Source organism: Acinonyx jubatus, chromosome B1 (assembly GCF_027475565.1).
Source record: "Acinonyx jubatus isolate Ajub_Pintada_27869175 chromosome B1, VMU_Ajub_asm_v1.0, whole genome shotgun sequence".
In the NCBI taxonomy this organism is placed as follows: domain Eukaryota; kingdom Metazoa; phylum Chordata; class Mammalia; order Carnivora; family Felidae; genus Acinonyx; species Acinonyx jubatus.
Genome location: NC_069382.1, coordinates 48,662,340 through 48,680,613, shown reverse-complemented (window position 1 = coordinate 48,680,613; position 18,274 = coordinate 48,662,340). Strand labels below are relative to the sequence as shown.

The window sequence follows — 18,274 nt, the reverse complement described above, 5'->3', positions numbered from 1 at the left end:
AACAGAACATAAAGAGAACCCAGAATTAAACCTAAGAATGGACAACTGATTTTTGAGAAAAGAGCAAGAGCAATTCAATGGTGAAAGGATAGTTTTTTTCAATAAATTGTGCTGGAACCAGAGGACATTAATAGACAAGAAAATGAACCATACTTTATACAGATTAACTCAAAAGTGATCATGGATTTAAATGTACAAAACGAATAAGAAAGAAGAAAGAAGAAAGAAGAAGAAAGAAGAATCTTCTGGACCAAGAATTAGGTGAAAAGTTCTTAGAAATTATACCAAAAGGACAATCCATAAAGGAAAAAAAAATTGGTAAATTGGACTTAATTTTAACATTTACAACTTTTGTTCTCTTCAGGACCTTGTTAAAAGGATATAAAGACATGCTACAGACTAGGATAAACTATTTGCACACCATACATCCAATAATGGATTTGCATCCAGAATATATATGGCATTCTGAAAACTCAAAAGAAACCATTGCAAAATGAACAAAAGACATAAACAGATATTTAACCAAAAAGGATACATGAATGGCAAATGAGCACACGAAAAGATGTTCACTATCACTAGCCACAAGGGAAATGTAAATTAAAATCACATGAGGTATCACTATATACATATATACTATATATATATTAGAAAAACTGAAATAAAAAACTGTGATAATACCAAATGATAGTAAGAATGCAGACAAAGTAAATCTCTCATACACTGCTGGTGAGAATGTAAAAAAAATTTTTACATTTATTTATTTTTGAGAGACAGAGAGAGACAGAGCATGAGCAGGGGAGGGGCAGAGAGAGAGGGAGGCACAGAATCAGAAGCAGGCTTCAGGCTCTAAGCTGTCAGCACAGAGCCCAATGCAGGTCTTGAACCCACGAATCATGAGATCATGACCTGAGCCGAAGTCAGACGCTTAACCGACTGAGCCACCCAGGTGCCCCTGTTGGTGAGAATGTAAAATGGTACAACCACTATGGAAAATAGTTCAGCAGTTTCTTAAAAATCCAAATATATGCTTATCACATGATCCAGCAATTACACTCCTGGGCATTTGTCCCCCAAAATAAAAATGTATGTCTACACAAAAACCTATATGCCAATGTTCATAGCAACGTTATTTGTAATAGCAAAGAACTGGAAACTGAAATGTCCTTCAATGGGTGGTTGATTAAACAAATTGTGGTATATCTATAAAACAAAGTATTCTGAAATTAAAAATAATGACTACTGATACCTGGAATAACCAGTATGGATCCCAAATGGTATGCAAAGTGAAATAAAACCAATCTCAAAAGATTACGTACTATATGATTCCATTTATACAACATTCTTGAAATGACAAAATTATAGAGAACAAAGTAGTGGTTGTTTAGGATTGGAAAAAGGGAGGAGAGAGAAAATAAGCATGAGGGAGTTCCTTGGTGGTGATAAAACAGTTCTTTAACGGTATATATTTTATATATAATTTTTATATATTTTATATATATTTAAGGGAAATATATCTATATCTGTGTATTTATATCTATATATAATTACAAAGACTAGGGGTGCCTGGCTGGCTCATTTGGTGAAGCATGCAACTCTTGATCCTGAGTTCAAGCCCCATGTTAGGCACAGAGCTTTTTTTTTTAAATTGCAGGGGCACCTGGGTGGTTCAGTCGGTTAAGCGTCCAACTTCAGCTCAGGTCATGATCTCAGGCTTGTTGAGTTCAGACCCGGAGTCAGGCTCTGTACTGACAGTTTGGAGCCCGGAGCTTGCTTGGGATTCTGTGTCTCCCTTTCTCTCTGCCCCTCCCTTGCTCACGCTCTGCCTGTCTTTCTCAAAAATAAACAAACATTAAAAAAATAAACATTTTAAAAAGTTGCAAAGACACACATAGACAAGTGCATATACACACACAAAACTGAGTACATGTAAAAACTGATGAAATATGATAAGGCCTGTAAATAATGTCTATAGTACCAATGTTAATTGCCTAGTTTTGATGCTGTATGCTAGTTATATAAGATACTAAGACGGGGGGAGGGTAGCAGGTAGGGGTGGAGCAGGCTAGGTAAGGTACAAAGAATTTCTCTGTACTGTTTTGTAAATTACTATAAAATTAAAAATTAAAAACATATCCACATGCTAATGATATATGTACATACATGCACATGTATGCCTTTTAATGTATGTCTTAGGTCTCAAAACTTGCTTGGTACTTAGCAATATATAAAATACCAACCAATCCATACCAACCAATCCAATATCGCTGTGTTACTATGTTAGTTAAACCTCCATTGATTTGAGTGGCTATTTTGTAGTGACTGCAATGAGCCTAAAGCTAAACGTTCATGCTTTTGCCATTTATTAGCTATTAAGTATCCTGTGCTGAGTATCTCAGCTAGTTAATTACTAACACTAAAGGGACAGGCAGTGTTCTAAGTGTCTTACACACATTATCTCATTTAATCCTCTCAATAATCCCATAAGGTAGGTACTATTAGTAATCACATTTTATAATATATATGAAGAAAATGAGACACAGAAATCAAGTAACTTGCCCAAGATCACAGAGCCACAAAGAGACCCAAGATTCAAGACCCTGACATTCCTGTCTAGAGCCCTTGAACTTAATGTTCTACATAACCTCCCTAAACTTCAATTTTCTCCTCTGTAAAATGGTCTTAAGAACATATAAATAATAGTATATTCAACAGTTAGCATACAGAACCCAGCAAAAGCTTTAAAAAGGGATTAAGGAAGCACTGCAAGTTAACAGAGCAATAGCAATCCTATAAGGTGGGTGTAAGGAACCCTGAATTCCCTGTTCTCAACAAGTAAAAGTCAACTGGAATGATGTGATTAAAAAGAAAAACAAAACATGGATGAATATCAAAGTCATTATGCTGGGTAAAGGAAACCAGACCAAAAAAAAAAAAAAAAAAAAATAGGTACCATATGATTATATAAAACTCTAGTAAATGAAAACTAATCCACAGTGACAGAAAACAGATCACTAGTTGCTTGGAGCAGGGTGTAACGATGGGGGTAGACTACAAAGGCACACAAGAAAGCTTTTGAGGTAATAGAAATGTTCTATATCTTGATTGTGTTGATTGGTTTCATGGGTATATAATTTGTCAGAACACTGAACACTTTAGGTGAAGTTGTGTATATATATACTGTACCTCAATAAAGCAGTAATACAAAAACAAAAATATTAATATTTTTCAAATGAGCAAATTGCGTTGACTAACAATTTTAAACTCAGCAATATCAAAATTAAATGAGGTAGCCTGAATACTGTAAAGCCGAGAATATATAAGAAATACTATTAAAGTTCTATCAAATAGAAAAACAATTTAGCTGATTAATTTTTTAAAGATTCCTACTGAGTACCTCCTTAAATAGTAATACTTTTGTTCACTAAATCAAGACCAAGGTATACGAAGTTTACAAACTGAAAAGTAACTTTCTAAAATTAAATTTCTGGTTTCTACAACAAAGGTGCAGTACATGGAACCTTCTATTCTTTGTTCAAATTCAAATCAACCAAGCCTTTGTGCTCCCATTCTCTTTCTTCTTTCAAATTTCCATTCCTGTTACCATAGGAACCTGGTAGCTGACAAGCCTTCAAGCAACAGCCCAAGCTTAGCAAGGGGTATGAAAAGGGAACAGAGTCAAAGGCCAAAATTTGACTCATGAGAATCAGAATTCCAATCTTTGTCATTCTACAAAGGGTCTGGTAACCATAGAAACTGTATCCTACTGGGTTTGGGAATATTATGACTAAATTCACTAAATGTGAAACCAAATGTGGAATGGCCTTGGAAATTCAAAAAAATGGTATTCATTCTATTTCAGATCCAAATTAGAATAAGAAATTATTCAAAAACAACTTTTTACAATAATTTTAAATGATTAAAAATAAGACCTTTAAAAAACTCCTTTTCTGTAAAAATAAATTCTCAATGAGAAAGGATCTAAAACTTCAGGAATTTTGTATTAAAAAAAGTTCTAGGTTTGAAGAACACCTTTAACCTATAAATTTGCTTTTCTTTTACAAATCTTAATTTAAAAAAAAAAGTCTTGAGATAGCGGTTTGCAGAAATTTGCCATTATGAGAGGAACATGTTTATCTTCTTAAGTCAATGGAGAGTTCCCAGAGCAACCCGAAACATTTGACTTTAAGGAAGCAAATTTTAATATTTCAAATATCATGAACAGTTCAGAACTATGGTTTCTCTCAAAGGATAAAACTTTACAAAATTCCACCACACTTCATAATTTAATTGGAAATAAGTATTTTAAAGGTATTTCTTTAAAGTGATTTGTCATACAAGAAAATCAAAGAAAAAATTTTTTAAGTTTTTCCACAGAGTCAGAAATAAATAAATGCAATTAATTCTCTACTACTTCTATGTACATTTTTCTATTTAGAAGATTCTTAATTACTGACAGGTTTCCCTGTCACACAACAGACTTTTCAAGCTACTTCACTAGATTGTTGTTTGCTTAGGGAAAACCACCTATGAATACTAACCCAAACAAAAGATAATAAGAGAAATAAATTTGATAATACATGTATTCTGAAGATATAAACCATGAATTGCAAGAATATAATCAAATTTCGTTTTCTAAAAAGCCTACCTACAAAACGTTAATTACTACTACTACACAGGGGTATATTATACTGTTTTCTTACAAAAATCAACAAAAAAATCTTTCAAGGCCCATTCAAATACTTTCTACAACTGATCCTTTGTTTCAGTCATTCAATCAAAATATATTTAATATACTAACTCTTAGGTACTACAACTGAGAACTAAACAAAAAAGAACAGTCTGGATTATTAAAAAAAAAAGTTTCTGTACTAATGTTACTATTTTAAAGGCACAATATGTTTCTTACAGAAAAATAAAAAAATACAAACATTAAATAAGACATAGAAAACACAAATAAATTGTACTAATTCAGGAAAACCACTGTTAGCCTTGGTGAAAATCCTTCCACATCACTTACTCTGCATAAACATGCATATACATTTTTTTAAACAAAAACAGGATGATACCATACATGTTATCTACTTTTTTTTCCCTACTTAATAATGTATCAAATCCAACCATTAGAATTCTGACAAAAGACAGAGACTATTTAAGGCAGAAGGAACATTAAGGGCCTAGAGATGGGAAAGGTGGGTTGCTCTGTTCTTTTGCGTAATTACATCACTTATAAGTACAAACACATAAATGTTCAAAGTTCTGAGTTACTCTGACCAGTTGTTCCTCACCCCTGAAAAGGCAAAGTAAAATACTAGTGTTCACAGTTACGCAGTACTCTTGCTACTGGGATTACCATCCCCATTCCCATCCAGCACACTCCTATTTACAACTCCAGGAGATCAAGTGCTTACATATAACATCATAACCCTGACCAAGTCTGACTACTATCATCTCTTAAGGAACTTACAGTTTATAAAGTTCATTAATTAATTCAAACACTTATTTAGCACCTCCTATGTGTGAGGCATTATGTTGGGTACTAGGTATACAAAGATGAATAAGGACAAGCTCTGGTTTCAAAAGCAAAAGACAGAAAACCCGAATGTCCATTAACAGTAATTGAATGAAAAAAAATGAGAACGTAACACCCATTAGGATGACTATTATAAAAACAAAAAACAAAAATAAAAAATAACAAGTGTTAGCGAGAATGTGGAGAAACTGGAACCTTTGTGGCACTGCTGATGGGAATATAAAATGGAGCAACTGCTATGGAAAACAGTATGGTGGTTCCTCAAAAAATTAAACAGAATTATCATATGTCCCAGCAATTCCACTTCTGGGTATATATCCCCAAAAATTGAAAGCAGAGATTCAAACAGGTATTTACACACATGTTCACAGCAGCATTATTTGTCATAGACAAGAGGTCGAAGGAACTCAAGTGTTTGATGGATGAGTGGATAAACAAAATGTGGTGTGTATATATACCATGGAATATTATTTGGTTTTAAACAGAAAGGAAATTCTGGCATATCCTACATGAATGAACTTTGAAGACATTATGTTAAGTGAAATAAGCCAGTCACAAAGGAGAAATATTGTATGATTCCTCTTATTATTGGGTACTTAGAGTAGTCAAACTCAGAGAGAAAGAAGAATGGAGGGAGGGTGCCAGGGGCTCGGAGGAGGGGAGAATGGGGAGTTATTGTTTACTATGTACAGAATTTCAGTTTTGTTAGATGAAAAAGTGCTACGGATAAATAGTGGTTATGACTACATAACAAGATGAATATACTTAATGCACTGAACTATAGTGCACAATCCTTAAAAGGATTGGAATGGTGAACTTTATATGTATTTTGCCAGTTAAAACAAATATTTGTAATGAATAATATCTGTACATATTACTATGGAATATCCATGATATTATTGTTAAACGGAAAAATATAGAGAAAACAAATACTCTATCAAAGAAAGGTAAAAGAATACATGTTTATTACATAAACATTTCACATAAATATATTAATGATTTTTTAATGGAAGAATAAGCAAAAAAAGTTTTTAAAATGACTACATTTAGGAGGAAGGAAAGAACAAGGTAAAAGGGAAAGGGCCAGAAACTAAACTTCTCTGAATATATCTTGTTCTATATATAAAATTGTAAAACACAATTATAAAATAAATTTTAAGTTTATTAATTTTGAGCAGGGGAGGGGCAGAGAGAGAAAGGGAGAAAGAGAATCCCAAGCAAGCTCTGCACCAGCAGCACTGAACCCAATGCAGTGCTTGAAGTCACAAACCATGAGATCAAGAGTCACTCAACTGAATAAGTCACTAAATTTAGACCAAAAAAAAATTTTTAAGTTATTCCTCAAAAAATGAAACATAGGAATCTAAATGTGTTTTGAGTTTAACCCCACAGAGAAATATTTAACTTTAAATATAAAACTTTAAATATTTAAATTTTTAAATTAAAACTTTAAAGCAGAGTAATTTGTACTGTATATCAATGGTGAGTCACATCCCTAAAGACAAAAATAAGTACAAAACAATCGGCTTTCAATAATCATATTGTTAGTAATAACACTGTTATTATTCTGAAATGATAGAATGTATGTGTATTGTAAAGCTTTAGTATAAGAGAATAGAGAAACAAAAACAAGATTTTAAAATGGTAAATAAAAACTCTGTGATAGAGGAACCAGATGGCTCAGTCAGTTGTATCTAAATCTTGATTTTGGCTCACGTCATGATCTCATGGTTCATGGGATCAAGCCCCCCATAGAGCTTTGTGCTGACAGAGTGGATGGAGCCTGCTCAGTATTCTCTCTCTCCCTTTCTGCCCTCCCTCCTCAAAAAAACAAAACAACAACAAAAAAACTGTGATATTATTTGATTTAAAACATCAATCTAAACTCATGATGTACTTAAAAAAAATTTAAAAAGTGGGGGAGCCTGGGTGGCTCAGTCAGTTAAGCATCCAACTTCAGCTCAGGTCATGATCTCACAGTTCGGGAGTTTGAGCCCCGTGTCAATCTCTGTGGCTAAGAGCTCAGAGCCTGGAGCCTGCTTCAGATTCTAGGTCTACATCTCTCTCTGCTCCTCCCCTGCTCATGCTCTCTCTCTCTCAAGAATAAACATTAAAAAATGTTTTAAAACCCTGTGGAGGTTCCTCAAAAAATTAAAAACAGAACTACCCTATGACCCAGCAATAGCACTGCTAGGAATTTACCCAAAAGATACAGGAGTGCTGATGCATAGGGGCACATGTATCCCAATGTTATGGCAGCACTTTCAACAATAGCCAAATTATGGAAAGAGCCTAAATGTCTATCAACTGACGAATGGATAAAGATGTGGTTTACACCTACAATGGAATACTACTTGGCAATGAGAAAGAATGAAATCTGGCCATTTGCAGCAATGTGGATGGAACTGGAAGATATTAAGCTAAGTGAAATAAGTCAGTCAGAGAAAGATACCCTATGTTTTCACTCATGTGCATCTTGAGAAATTTAACAGAAGACCATGGGGGAAGGGAGGGGGGAAAAAGTTACAGAGAGGGAGGGAGGCAAACCATAAGAGACTCTTGGATACTGAGAACAAAGTGAGGGTAGATGGGGGTGGGGGAGAGGGGAAAGTGGGTGATGGGGCATTGAGGAGGGCACTTGTTGGGATGAGCACTGGGTGTTATATGGAAACCAATTTGTCAATAAATTATATATAAAAAAGAAATAAAAAGAACTACAACTGAGTATTAAGTATATAAAATATTTTAACTTATCCATAAGAAAAATGCAAATTAAATCATACTGAGAAGTGAAAAAAAACAATAAAAATAATAAATTTAAAAAGTGTTTCCTAGTTTTGTCTACGAATAGGCCTAAAAATGGCTAACCTAGTATCAACAGGCTTAGCACCCAGATAATGGTCTCTAAATATCATTTCCAACTAAAAGGAACCAGTGCTCTCTAGGGAAATCTCTGGTTCAAAGTTTGAGGCAGAATTTTAAGAAAGGAGCTTGGATCATACCAGAAAGCAAGCAAGCTAGAGTAGTGTCAAAAACCCAGGCGCTATCTTGAAGAGGCTCCCACTACCAAAGACAGTGCAGTTAGAGCTCCAATAGAAATAATAACTCGAGTAGGATTGAAACACATCAAATATATTAAATTCACAAGTTCATAATGATACCTTTAAAAAAAAAAAAAGACTTCAATGGTCACCTCTGAAGGATACTCATTATCTTAAAAACTACTAAATTCAGGAGAATGATCAAGTATATATCCTGTCTTTCTTACATAAACTGTACAAGAGTCTAACTCAGTAGCCCAACAGTAAAGACAGGAAATTTCTGTTTATAAAGCATTCCAGCTGAGAAAAGAATGACAGAATTAGAATATCACCCTATTACAAAACTTTAATGAAATTACCGATCTAAGAAATGATCAAGAATGGCTGCTAAAAATTATAAAGAGTGACAACCAAGTATTATAGGCCTATGAAGTATTCTTTAAAAAAATTAAAAAGGGAGACAAAGGAACATGGTAAATCAAACCACACGGATGCAATCGGCAAAATAAAGACTATGGGAAACTCCATATGGCAAACGCATTACAAGAAAAAAAGGAGAGAGGAAAGGGAAGGAGAAATTATATGTTAAAAGAAACTTAAGAGACCTCTCAATTGAATGGGATAGATGAACCCTGATTTGAAAAGCCAACTATAAAAAATGTGAAATGATCAAAGTAATTTGAACATCAACTGGACATTTGAGGATACTGACAAAGAGATAAAAGTATGGTGTTTATACATTTTGAAAGAGCCCTTACTTTTTAGAGATTTACACAGAAATATTTATGGATGAAATTATGGTGTTAGAGATTTGCTTCAAAGTAACCCAGCTGGACATGCAGTCACAATTGAAACAAAACTAGCTGTCAGTTGATAATTTCTGAAGCCGGATGATGGGTATATGTTGTCCACTATATTATCTTATCTACATTTCTATATAATTGAGATTTACTATAATAAAAAGGTTTTTTTTTTTTTAATTTTTTTAACGTTTTATTTATTTTTGAGACAGAGAGAGACAGAGCATGAACAGGGGAGGGTCATAGAGAGAGGGAGACACAGAATCTGAAAGAGGCTCCAGGCTCTAAGCTGTCAGCACAGCTCGAACTCACGGACCGCGAGATCATGACCTGAGCCGAGGTCGGATGCTTGACCGACTGAGCCACCCAGGTGCCCCAAAAAGGTTTTTTTTTAATGTTTATTTATTTTTGAGAGAGAGAGAGACAGACAGACAAGAGTGTGAGCAGGGGAGGGGCAGATTGAGAGGGAGACACAGAATCTGAAGCAGGCTCCAGGCTCTGAGCTGTCAGCACAGAGCCTGATGCGGGGCTCGCACTCACAGACTGTGAGATCATGACCTGAGCCGAGGTTGGACGCTTAACCAAACTGTGCCACCCAGGTGCCCCAAAAGTTTTTTTTTTTAAGGTACAATTTGAGTTTGGATAACAGCAAGACTGGTTCAAACATGTTCTGTTCTTTACAAAAAAATTTTTTTAATGTTTATTTTTGAGAGACAGAGCATGGGGGGGGGGGGGGACAGGGAGGAGCAGAGAGAGAGGGAGACACAGAATCCAAAGCAGGCTCCAGGCTCTGAGCTATCAGCATAGAGCCCAACACGGGGCTCAAACCCATAAACCTGAGCCAAAGTCAGACACTTAACCAACTGAACCAACCCAGGTGCCCCCAAACATGTTTTGATCTTAATGAATCATAAAGAATACCAAGGATTTGAGGCTTTTAGGCTCTGTTGTTCTCAGTAGGATCTATCCCACTGCAGCCAGCTCTCCGTGCTATAGAAAATCTTTAATGCAGATGACAAAAAACAGGAAATGGAGGCAAAACACAAACCATCCCAAAAGTTTTTCCTCTGATTATTCTACAGTGGTCAAGTTTCCTTTAAAAAAAAAAAAAAAAAAAAAGACAAGTGATCAACCTCCTAAAGAGGTAAGAGTGCTTGTTCCACATACTAACTGAAGTTAAAAGGATGACAGGGTGACAGACAACAAGGACTACTATTTTGCATTCACACAGCACTTTAACTTTTCCAAGTTTTTATTTTTATTCTTTTGAGAGAAAGAGGGCACAAGTGAGGGGGAGAGAGAATCTCACAAGGAGAGAGACAGAGAGAGAAGCAGGGCTAATCCAAAGTAGGGCTCGTGCTCACCCAAGCGGGGCACAAGCTCACAGGATGTGGGACTCGAACTCACAAACCGTGAGATCATGACCTGAGCATGACCTGAGCCGAACTCAGATGCTAACGACTGAGCCACCCAGGTGCCCCTCAAAGTTTTTAAATATACAGAGCACTTACATCATTTGATCTTAACAACCTTGTAAAATGGACAGGGAAAAAGAAACACTTCCTAGAGGAAACCAACACAAAGAAGTCACAAAACTAGTTAGTGGCAAAATACAAATTTCTTATCTCCATTTCAGTGCTTTTTCCACTAAACTGTCCCCTTCCTATTCAACTGCATTTATTTAGTATAGGGGGAGAGGCTTTTAAGATCTCTTTTATTACCAATGGAGTCATAAATACCTGATAACGGTGTGGTTGGTAAAGATAGTTACAATTTGTTGACAATTTGTTATCCACACTGGACAGCTCCCAAAAATTAACTTAGCAATCCAGACAGCTCAAAATGGTTTGGAAAACTCAGGAAGGAGGAAAAAAAAAGTTGTTTTCTATCAAAGGCCACTGATACTCAAAGAGAAAGATACCAAGTTAAGAACTTACAAAAATTTAGCCTGTGTGTCTGTGTATAGATGAGTATGTTTTGGAAGGGAGGAACAGAGAAACATACAAGCAAAGATCTTTTCTAACTTAATGAATTGATACATTAACCCATTTATTTAAACATGTTCCAATTTCAATGAAAGTACTAAGAACACTGTATCTACAATGAAAGAACAGCCAACCTGTTGACTATGAATAATCAAATTTGAGATAACCCAGATTCTATATTTCCTCTCATCTGTTGTATCCCTCTCTCACTGCCATATACTATTATATTCCAGGCACTCATCAGTACAGGAATGAACCCTAGGCAGGCTTGAAACATGGGCCTGCTAAAAGATGCTGCACTTAGGAAATTATCCTTTAATTCACCAAGTCCCACAATGAACACTCAAAAATGTCCTCCAATTGTTGGCTCCAATGACTTGCTCCTGGTAAAAGCTGACATACATTTTCTGAGAGCAGAGATAGAGGATGTCATCAGCAGATTCGAGTCCTTGTAAGGACTCAAGATCCTCACTTCCATTTGGAAGGATGTTGTGTTGACTGCTGAGTTCCCATGTCCTCTGCTATTACAGAAACTTTACACTCTCAAACTGACATCTCTTTTTGCCAGTGGCATCACTGTCCTGATATTGACAACCATGCAATAAAAAACTATCTGCAACTTTACTTCAAAGAACTGGAGCCTTCCCTTAGAAAATATTGCCCACTGAGGTGCTCTCCCTAGAACGTGTGAAACTTAAACAGAAGCAACCTTATTGCCAATAAAATATGTAGACTACACAGGCAACTTTAAGAAGAGGTTAGTGACAGTTTACTATGTCATCATCATGAATGTCCCAAGAGCCTACAAATGAATGCAAGTTCATTTGGAACAAATATATTAACTTTTCTAGTACCTTCTCTTTGGGATCATTTAGAAATGGAATATGGAATAGAATTAACATTTGCAGATCACCTTTTGTATGCTATACACTGTGCTAGCTACTTTATAAATTTCTTGTTTAATCCTAACAGCCCTTTAAAGTATTTTTGTTATTACTGCCGTTTCACAAATGAAGAAACCAAGGCTAAGGGACTTGTTAATGGACTTGTTCAGTCTTAAAGCTACTACAAAGAAGAGTCAAAAGCTGAACCCACATCAATTCAAGTATCTTGATGACTTGCTTCTTACTACCCTATCTACTTCCCAAAGGAATTCCATTGATTTATGATACTAAAAACAAAGGTTTTCCTACTTCAATTTCTTTGTGAGAGAATTGATAGTTTCAAAAAACAGCAAGGACTGCTATGCCCAGAACCAAATTAATGTACTAAACCAATACCCATTTTCATATCCTAATCTGATAGTCTATACCAAATCTCTCTTGGCTAGCCTGTACCAAGCTAGTTATACCTTGTATATTCAGAAGAGCAGAAAATGTTTTGTTCAACCTCTATAATATTTTCAAATATTTAAAATATATAAGATGCCCTTCACATTTAAAAATCTATGCTGTCTCTGTCTCAAAAATAAATAAACGTTAAAAAAAAAAAATTAAAAAAAAAAAAGGGGGCGCCTGGGTGGCTCAGTCGGTTGCGCGTCCGACTTCAGCTCAGGTCACAATCTCACGGTCCGTGGGGTCGAGCCCCGCGTCGGGCTCTGGGCTGATGGCTCAGAGCCTGGAGCCTGCTTCTGATTCTGTGTCTCCCTCTCTCTCTGCCCCTCCCCCGTTCATGCTCTGTGTCTCAAAAATAAATAAACGTTAAAAAAAAATTTTTTTTTAACCTATGAACAATAATCTTTCTACCAATTTTCCTAGACACACTTATGCTAGTCTACTTGGAAGTAATGAATCTTTGGGTTTTACCATAAAATGAAAAATTCCAAAACACATAGGCCTCAATGTGCTGAAAACACTGTAACAATAGATTAAAGGCTAAAGTACAAAACATTCTACGTATTATTATTATTAGCTCCATTTTACAAGAAGCTTTACATAGCAAAGAAACTACGGTAAGAAAGTTCACATAATTTGCCCAAAGTAATAAAGCTAGAAAGTGACAGAGCTAGAATTCAAACCCAGGTTTGTATAAGCCTATGCTCCCTACTGCCACCATCCACGGCCTCCCTGATTCTCACCTGGTAAACATATTATCCTTGTCCACAATTCTAAAACCTCTACAGAAATGCATGCATATTTATTTAAACCTACTGTTAACTGTATTCATTAATTTGCCATAGTTTCTAAAGTAAAATCATTAAAAAGTTACCTGAAGAGTTACCACTAGAAAAATTCAAGAAAGGCAACAAATTTTCATAAAATTGTGACAGGTTAACAACATAATTTACACAACCAAACCTTCATTCATCACGAGTGATCCTTCTTAAATTGATGTGAACAAAGTAAAATGAGAAAAATGTTTTTAAATTTTAAGAAAATTCAAATATGACAAACCACCAGCCTAAAGGCTGAACAAAAGAATTTATTTCACAAGATCATGTTACCTTCAATACTTAAGGATTGATTTGTGAATATTATTATTATAGTCTACTCTTTATCTGAGGTTTTATGATCAGCCAAACAGGAAAAAAATGTAATCATAACTTGCACAATTTTGAATTTCTGAATAACTATTATCTCCCATGTACCAGTGTTTCATATTTCTTTATATAAAAGCATGTCTAAAAATAGGTCAAGAGTAACATTCCCCAGACATAAATTCTTCAATCTATTAGAGTTTGAACTTAAATCTCTAATTTTTTAATGTACAAGACAGTTAAAAATAATATATTCTTTTGCTGTTATCAGACACTTTCATTAGATTAGTAACAAGACAATGTAAGAATCATTGTCTAAGATATGTCAAATAATAGAACAAGTCTTACCTCCATTGCTAAAGCAGCTGTCTGTTGGTCATAGTGATTCAGAAGATTAGGCATGAAGGTAGTATTATAAGGCAAATCTTGGCACATCCTCAAGGTAATAGGTTCACAAGAAAACAAACTGTGCCCACCTATATGCCCCACAAATATAGTCAAGGGCCAAACGTAGAAGACAATCCAACTCATAGCCATCCTTCCTGGATCTGAATGAGATTCGGATGATGAGGCCTACTCAATATGTATTTTAGATCTTTATACACCTGCAGGTCTCAGCTTGAAAGTTTTTCTTCTATATCTTACTGTTAAGTTCTTCAAACAGTTAAATACTCTGCACCGTCAGAGGTTTGTTAGCTTGATCTCACAAAAGGCATTTGTTTTTGGTTTCACAATATGGGAAAATGACATCATCTTGTCTCTTCTTTTCATTTTATTACATAGGGCACATTTGGCCAACATATCAAGTTGATCAACCACATTCCCAAACAATAGATTCCATCTTAGGAGAAGAGCTATTTCTTCCTCTGATTGAAATATCTGAGAAGTATTTTTTAATGAAAGAAATTAATTTCCTCTCAAAATCTTTGATGAGTTCAGTGACGTTGCAGGATACAAAATCAATATACAAAAATCTGTGTTTCCGTACACCAACAATGAACTAAGAGAAAGAGAAATAAAACAATCTTTCATGAAAGATGTCATACTGACCTAATAGATAAAATACATGAGTATTTCAGAGACACAGTAGAGTTTTTCTACTTATCATTTATGCTATAGATATACTAAGACAATCCTTAACCAGAATTTAAAGGCAAATTTTCTTCCCTCAATTGCCAACATACAGTTTTATTTCTTATCTAGAATGGCAGTTTTTCATTTGTCACAGATATAACTGATCCATTTTAAAAAATGCTTATGCTATTGTCCTAATTTAAATATGCCATAATTGGAACTATTAAATTTAAAATTTACTTTATGTGTTTTAATCATTAATAGTACATTTTTACATGAACTGGCTTGGCAGAATGTATTTATGAAAAAGGTGAAATATAAATAAATTGAAAGATATGAATTCAAGTCCCTTACTAGCTGTGTAAGTGTAAACGTACTATTTAACTTCTCTGAACTCAGAATTTTTCTTCTGAAAATACTACCTTCTTTACAAGGATGACATATGAGTGAACTGAGATAATATATGTAAACATACTTTATAAAATGGTAAAGCAGCATCAAAGATTAGGTAATTTTATTACTGAATCACAGTTATACAAAGGCTACCTCCATCAACCAATAGTGAACTGGCAAATAGAAGGTTCTAAAGTACTATCAGGAAATTTTTCCAACATTACATCATCTTTTTAGATAGTACAAAAACTTTGTACCATAGATGTAGAAATATTTGACTAACAAATGTTTCACTGCACAGTCAGGCTGCAAAGAATAAAAATCATCCCTAAAAACAACAACAACAACAACAAAACACAGCAGGAATAGGATTCCCAGTTATGGTTTCCACTAAGCTTTATAGTATTTTCACTTGCTCCTACTTTTCTAGGGGCAAGATACATATCTTATTTGGGGCTGAGAGGTAGTGGACAGGGTAGAAGGTAGGTCTAGTAGGAAGAAAGCATATACTAAGTTGTTATACTTTCACTTGGCTTAATAATGATGTTGAATTTACTTTAATTTCATTTCGTTTTATATGCATTGAGTATTTCTAAGTTTGTTGTGGAAAGCCTGAGCTCGGAAAACATGAGAATGGTCAGGTTCAGAAATTCTCAGAGACACAGGTTAATAAGACAACTTAAATACTAGGGCCCATGACAGTTTAGATCTTGAGACCTGGACTGGTTTCACTGAAGCAGGGAAAGAAACTGTTCTTTGTTCACTCTCAATGCTTGGGACCTCTGCATCCCAAGCTTTACTTATTAGGCAGAAAAAACTATTCGGATAAAATAAAGCAGTGGTTCAATCTTTCTAGTTTCTTCCTGTAGTACATGGTATTGAGTGGAGGAAGGGAAAAGGAGAGTCTAAGAATTAGAATTTGGAATATTAAGGTTATGAGCCTATCTTTGCTCCAAATGACTAATCTCTCTATACAAAATCTCTAAGTTAGAGATCTTTGCGACAGCTTCTTGGCCTGCCATATTTTCCTTCCTTCAAACTGGCCCCAGAAATGTGGGGTCTGGCTATATAAAACTGGTAGTAAACATAATCATTTACAATTAAGCTTAATTACATGCAACATAGTAACAATCATGCATACCATTAAATGTGTGTCAAAAAAAACTACTGAAAGCTTTATCACTTTACAACATTAAAATATCCATGTAAGTTCAGTCTTTGTAGTTTGCTGCTTATGCAGCATGTTCATCTGCTTAGAACTTAAAAAATAAAAAATTACTAAAGAGAACACTGCTCCTTACTGAATATATATATAGTAATACCAAAAATTTTTTCAAGTTCATTTAAACTGAAGAGTTTTTAAAATTTCACTGTTTCAAATTTGTGGTTCAAAGACAACTACCATATAAAAGAAGAAATGAAAAATACCTCACTGAGTTTTTAAAACTAGATGAGACACCTCCTGATACTTCTTCCCACTTTATTTTACCTGATTTCCTCTCGGTTACTTCTTTTCCTCATGTAGAAGTGAAGCTTCCCACCGCCTTCTAAAATGGTTTCCTTTGTGTACCACAACATCCAAATTACCATATATCAAAACACTCCTGTAAAATCTATTGTTAGGCTGAAGTAGGATGACAATCTTAATATTTTAAGACTGTAGTTTATGATTATTGAAATAAGAAAAAAGTGAACTCAATAAGACAAAAAGAATAAAAATCTTACTTTATATTTCCTCCAAATCAGAGGTTCTCTCTAATTTTAATGTGTAGCAGATTCATGAATCCCCTCACAAGTCTAAGAAATCTGAATCTCTGGAAAATGAACTGCATTTTCTAACCAATCATCTCAGATACTATTACAAGTTAAGTGGCCCGTAAGTCATGTTTTGAGATATGCTATCCTAAAAGAGTAACAGAGTATAGGTATATTTAAAAATAATTAAATGCTTAGCAAAACACATAAAACAAATTTAAAAAATAAAAGCAAATAAATAACACTTTAATAGAAAAATGGGAGAACATAAACTTATAACCGAACTGCAAATAACCAACAAATATGTGAAAAGATATTCAACTTTACTCATAAAAAAAATGCAAATATGAGAGAACATTTTCACCACTCAGGCAAAAAGAACAACGAAGAGAACACAGGATGGGAGAGGGTACAGAAAAAAAGAACACTTTCAACATTCTAACAACTTGAAATACTACTGTAAACTGGTTGGTATTTTGAAAAAATGGCTACTTACATCAAAAGCCCTTAAAACGTGCACAATTTGATGCAATAAATATATTCTCTATTCTAAGTAAACACACAAGTACATATGATGCATAAACAAAATGTTAGAGTAACACTGTTTATAAAATAAAAAACTAGCTGGGGGGCCTGGGGGGCTCAGTCAGTCAAGCAATCCCGCTCTTGATTTCTGCTCAGGTTATGATTTCACAGTTTGTGAGTTTTGACCCCACACTGGGCTCTGCACAGGCAGCATGGAGCCTGCTTGGGTCGGTTTCTCTCTCTCTCTCTCTCTCTCTCTCTCCCTCCCTCCCTCTCTCTCTCTCTCTCTCTCTGTCTACAGCATGGAGCCTGCTTGGAATTCTCTCTTTCCCTCTGCCTCTGTTCCCTCCCCCACTTGCAGTGTAGTGCTTTTCTCAAAAAAGAAAAAAAAAAAAACCTTGAAACAACCTAAAAGCCTACCAATAAGGGACTTGTTAAAAACAAACAAACAAACAAAAAAACTATGGTACAGGGGCGCCTGGGTGGCTCAGTTAGTTAGGTGTCTGACTTTACCTCAGGTCATAATCTCACGGTTCAGGAGTTCGAGCCCCACATTGGGTTCTGTGCTGACAGCTCTGGGCCTGGAGCCTGCTTTGGATTCTGTGTCTCCCTGTCTCTCTGACCCTCCCCTGCTAGTGTGCTCTCTCTCTCTCAAAAATAAATGGATATTTTAAAAAATTAAAAAACAAAACAAA

At 35.0% G+C, this 18,274-nt stretch overlaps 1 protein-coding gene across 4 annotated transcripts in view; it reads right to left on the bottom strand.

Annotated features, from left to right (window-relative positions):
- FZD3 (frizzled class receptor 3) overlaps positions 1–18,274 on the bottom strand; it is a 99,622-nt gene that overhangs the window by 74,559 nt on the left and 6,789 nt on the right. For 2 of the 4 annotated variants that reach the window (XM_053216652.1, XM_027069788.2), the window contains exon 2: positions 14,181–14,832. The exons of 1 other annotated variant lie outside the window; for it this stretch is intronic. In XM_053216652.1, the coding sequence (XP_053072627.1) occupies positions 14,181–14,369 (189 nt within the window). In that variant the 5' untranslated portion in view covers positions 14,370–14,832. Of the gene's footprint in view, positions 1–3,518; positions 4,725–14,180; positions 14,833–18,274 lie in introns of those variants that run through there. One more of the 4 variants, XM_053216654.1, reaches the window with a different exon arrangement.